Source organism: Meleagris gallopavo, chromosome 7 (genome assembly GCF_000146605.3).
Source record: "Meleagris gallopavo isolate NT-WF06-2002-E0010 breed Aviagen turkey brand Nicholas breeding stock chromosome 7, Turkey_5.1, whole genome shotgun sequence".
Classification (NCBI taxonomy): domain Eukaryota; kingdom Metazoa; phylum Chordata; class Aves; order Galliformes; family Phasianidae; genus Meleagris; species Meleagris gallopavo.
In genome coordinates this window covers 7,149,439-7,154,338 of record NC_015017.2, presented here as the reverse complement: position 1 = coordinate 7,154,338, position 4,900 = coordinate 7,149,439, and the positions used below count along the sequence as shown (strand labels likewise).

The window sequence follows — 4,900 nt, the reverse complement described above, 5'->3', positions numbered from 1 at the left end:
TTTAAATCATTGCAAAGTGATTCAGTTGTCTTTTAAGGATAAAAATGGAAATACTGCTTAGCGAATGTAAGATAAAGGTTCTATATACCCAATTCTTTCACACTTTGCTCTCAATTAATGGCAAAATCATTCTGACATTCCCGTGCCTCCATTTTCCTGTTTGAAAAATTAAGATGAATTGCATTACCTCAGGGTCATGTTGCAAGGCACCGACTGGAAAACGTTACTTAACAATGGATGGTACTATCGGAGTTACACTATTTCCAAACTTGAGAGCAAATACTGCTTAATGTGAAGATATTTTACATAAAGAAGATAAAAGCAATTCAACTCTTTCTGTGATAAGAAATTGCTCTAAGTAGCATGAAAAGATTTTTCATTCAACACATAAGAGAATTTCTCCCTATTCTGTATGCGTTTGTTTTCCATTAATGACAGTGAGAATTATCTATGTTTATGAATCCTAAATTGTGCATCTTTTATCAAGGGACAGAATGATTAATTCCTCCTACTAGAAATGTAGGAGTACATAAATTCTGCTTGATACAATAAATCCATCATAATGATGAGAAAGCATAAAATAACTTGTGGTTTCTTTCTGCATGATGAACATAATAAATCTAAAGCATACCAGTTTAACCACAGCATTTCCCTTGTTGCTTCCCCAAATTGCTAATCTACAATCACAGCTGAACTTACCAAAACAGCTGAAACAACTAAGAAATTTCTGCTTTTGAATAAAGTACTAAGAAGGTAGTTTTGCTTTTACTGCTACACAATAGATCATTCTGTTCAAGTAGCTATGAGATGTTTAACTTCATAGCAGTGTAATGCAGTGAAAAGAATCAAGAGGAAAAGCACATCTTAATTGTAGATCCATCACAAATCTGAGTCTTCCATAGTTCGAAGAGGCCACTGAGATATCAATAATGGCCATACCACCTCCACCCATTCAATAGTACCCAACAAGGCATTTTCACACATGTGGATAAGCTAAGGCTTTTCCAGAGCTATCATCATCTGTAAAAACAAACAGAATCAAGAGCAACACAGCGATAGATGCTTTGCAGTCCACAGCAGAGGACGTGTATTTTCTCATTCCTCCAGCTCCTCTCCAGCCACTCTGTGTAGTGGGATGCCCCTCTCCATCACACCCCTCTCCAAATTGGTTACTTTTGGAAAAAGGTTTTCCAGCAGCTGGACAATGTACTGCCCTAAAGGTGTGCGTCTTGAAAGGAACCAACCTGAGCAGCAGTTAGCTGGGCTGTTATTTACTCTGGAGGCAACAGCCTGGTCAGTGGCAAACAGGCATATTGCTGAAATGGGGCAGAAGAAACTTTGGGAACTTTTTCAAACTTATGATTACGAAAGTTGCTGTTTATTTCTATTCTCAGTTAAGGACAAAGACATCTTCAGTAGGAAGCATGTGGCTCAGAGATCTGCCCAAAATGCCCTCCTGGCCACAAGTCTCTCTCAGCAGTCAAAATATCATCTGTCCCTCCAAAGCCAGTGCAGCATGTCCAGCCCTCTGAGTATAAGCTGTGAAGTGGAAATAATCTGCACTAGCAGGTGAAACTTCTTTCTACCACCCCTCCAATCACTCCACCAAAATCTAATTAGAGAGATTTCCTATTCTCCTTGGTCTGGAGGAGAGGCCTTCCCTGATATCCAGAAAACTCCAATAGAATAATGTTTGAATGGAGGACATTTCTGACAGACTCACAAAAGGAATCGAGCACACATTGGATCCTGCCCTTTAAATGTGTGGGGTTTTTTTGTTTGTTTGTTTTAAGTTTTCTCCTCTATAGGAGAACTCCCAAAAGGAGAAAGAAAAGCTCTTACTGTAACAGTAAGAACAACAACAGCTTAAGTAGAAGCCCAAGATCCTCATCATTTCTGAAACTTACTCCTAGCAGTTAATAAGATACAACGATAATGGTGATTTCAGGAAGAGATAGGCAGAAATTAACTCTCTTTGTGGAGAAGCAGCAGGGAAATGCTGGTCTTCAGAATGAAGAAAAGAAACTATCCCTGAGCAGGGAACAAACGTAGAAGCCCTGGATGAGGACAAAGTTCTCAGAAGGGTAGAAGTTCAAAAACGTTTGCAGATGTTATTTGAGAGTATTAATTTGATACGTTTGTGTCAGAAATATCTATCTGCATGTTCTTACTCAAATTACATACGCCTACCTTGTTAATACTTCCGATTCCTTTTCCTCTTCTCTCAGAACCCATTTTTAGAGGTCAGAGTTACAGACACACCAAAACGGTCCCGCAGAGATTTTGGCCTTGACTGCGACGAGCACTCAACGGAATCTCGATGTTGTCGCTACCCGCTGACAGTGGATTTTGAAGCTTTTGGATGGGACTGGATTATAGCACCTAAAAGATACAAAGCCAATTACTGCTCTGGAGAATGTGAATTCGTATTTCTACAGAAATACCCGCACACTCACCTGGTACACCAAGCAAATCCAAGAGGCTCAGCAGGCCCTTGCTGCACACCCACCAAGATGTCCCCTATAAACATGCTGTATTTCAATGGAAAAGAACAAATAATATATGGAAAGATACCAGCCATGGTTGTAGATCGTTGCGGGTGCTCATGAGACCATCGTGAGATCCTCCACCTCGTAAATTGTGGAAGCCACCAAAAAAAGCTATATCCCCTCATCCAACTTATCAACTGTGAAATTACGTACGCTAGGCGTTGCCAACATCCATATACTGTACAATCATACAGACCACATATAGCACAACACGAGCTGCAGAATGTGAACTAAAAGACAATAGAATTACCTAAGGGCTGGCTTTGAAACAACGGACAAAGAAGCTACAATCAAAATAATGGGATTTAACAAATCAGTTTCTTACAATGTGAGGGAATCAATATTCAGTCATTCAGATACAAATTTATACGCAGTTTTCAACATATGTTGGTAATCAAAAGTAAGCTCCTTCTCATCTGAGGACAGAAGGAGCAGGCTACTAAATCAACTTCTTCACAGCTTCACTTAATATTGTATTTACAGAAAAATATATACCGGTAACATATACACCACTACACAATACCACCAGAAGCATCCTTGAACACTTGAATATATAGTGCAGAGTTGTGATAAGATGAAATTCCATGTAAATGGACAAATCCTGAAGTTAGGGATGGTATATTGTATTTAGCGTGTTTCCATTCCTTTTTTTCATTAGTATGTTAGTAATCAATGGCAATGGTGCTACGTAAGCAGGCTGAGTAAATAGAAAGATAGTTATCTAAGTGAAAGAATTTGGAGTAATAATGAATTTGCCCTATCCTCAGGTACACTATTCAACATTCGCAAGAAAAAGTTATTTTTAAAGGAAGGTGAACAGTTTTCTAAATGTAGTAAAACAAAAGGCAGCACAGAAGTCTAACGTTCAAACCATAATCCCATATTGTAATCTGCCTTTGCAACATCACCGTTTGCACTATGATAAGGCCAATGCAAATAGTTGGTTGCTACAGACATTGTTAAAAAAACACTTTGATATAACTGACTTGTGTAATATGTATGCATCAATATTTTGTAAATAAATGTTTATTTTTTAATCACTGTTGGTATATGTTCATTACGAAAAGAGTTATGTTAATCTGTACGTTAGTTTAATAAACAAAAACCAGTATTCTCTTCATAACATAATTTCCTGGTTTTTAACAGTAATATGAAGGAATAATGTTGAATGCTATACCCATAAGTAATTATACCACAAAAGACTGCTGCTAAATGCCTATTATTATAGTGTAAATTTCGCAGCCAACTATTATCTTCATTTGGGTAAACATAGCAAACAGATTTCCACCCAAATTCTATATTTTTCCCTGGTGATAAAAGGATTGATTGAAATTAAAATGTTTTTGTGCTTATGTAACACTTTTTGCTATATTGTAGAAATCCATTTTTAACTTTTCTTTGTGCGAAGCCATCGTAGAATTGCAACAATAATTCATTTTCCCCTATGATGTATTTTTTGCATGGGTGGTAAATATTTTTTAAAAGGCAAACAATTTTGCTACAAAGAAATCATACAAGGATAAAATTTTAAGTTTGAGTGATAAAGTTTGAAACTTAAACTATGAGCAGATTTTCAAGCATTTCTTTTGAACTACGAGGAGTTCTGCTAACGCTGTGCCCAAGCATCGCACAGATGTTCACCTTCTAATGTAGTTCATCTCAACAGACCTCTGGAGCCCTTACGTACACCGTCAGTTTAGATTCCCAGAAGACACAGAGTAAAAACAGTCTCAAGCAAGCAGTCAGCCCACCAGCAGTGTGCAGGATGTGAGCCCTAAGGCACACCAAAAGCCTGCTGCACTGCTCAGAGCTTTCCATAGCACAGCACACAGTCGTTAGCTGAGCTTGTTCATATGGCAGCAGCTGCAGAGGTGGCAGCACGTTGGAGCTGATGGCAAACAAGACACGGCCAGACTGCACTGCAGTGCTGATACAGCACCCACGTACTGACTTCTAATCACAGTAGCTAAACTGAAGCTAAAGCAAATGCAGTTACCTGATATAAGGACATCCTTGGCTGTACCCTGCTGGTCCAGACCCTGCCATTGCTGCCCTCCTGCCTGCTCCTCAGCTCCTGCTGAAAACCGTGCTCTGAAGGGAAATGCTTCCAATATGCTTAAATGGAGCTCACGGGGAGCTTAACTGCTGGCAAAGGAGCCATCACCACCAGGCACGTGTAAACTGCAGCTTTTCACAGAGGTACTGGTTTGCTAGCTATGGGCAGATCTCAACAGAACAGCTACAGCTCAATCACATTCACAGTTTCAGGTCTATTTTCCAGTTCCATAGAGTCTAGGTTCATTCTTCTGTGGTAGTTGGCTGGTGGTTTTATTTTCCTTCCCCCCCTTTTT

The 4,900-nt window shown here is 39.2% G+C and overlaps 1 protein-coding gene across 1 annotated transcript in view; it reads left to right on the top strand.

The window, feature by feature from the left end:
- Positions 1 to 2,609, top strand: part of MSTN (myostatin) — a 5,605-nt gene extending 2,996 nt beyond the window's left edge. Inside the window, 1 exon segment of the mRNA NM_001303161.1 lies at positions 2,229 to 2,609. Within this exon segment, the coding sequence (NP_001290090.1) occupies positions 2,229 to 2,609 (381 nt within the window).
- The last annotated feature ends 2,291 nt before the right edge of the window (positions 2,610 to 4,900 follow it).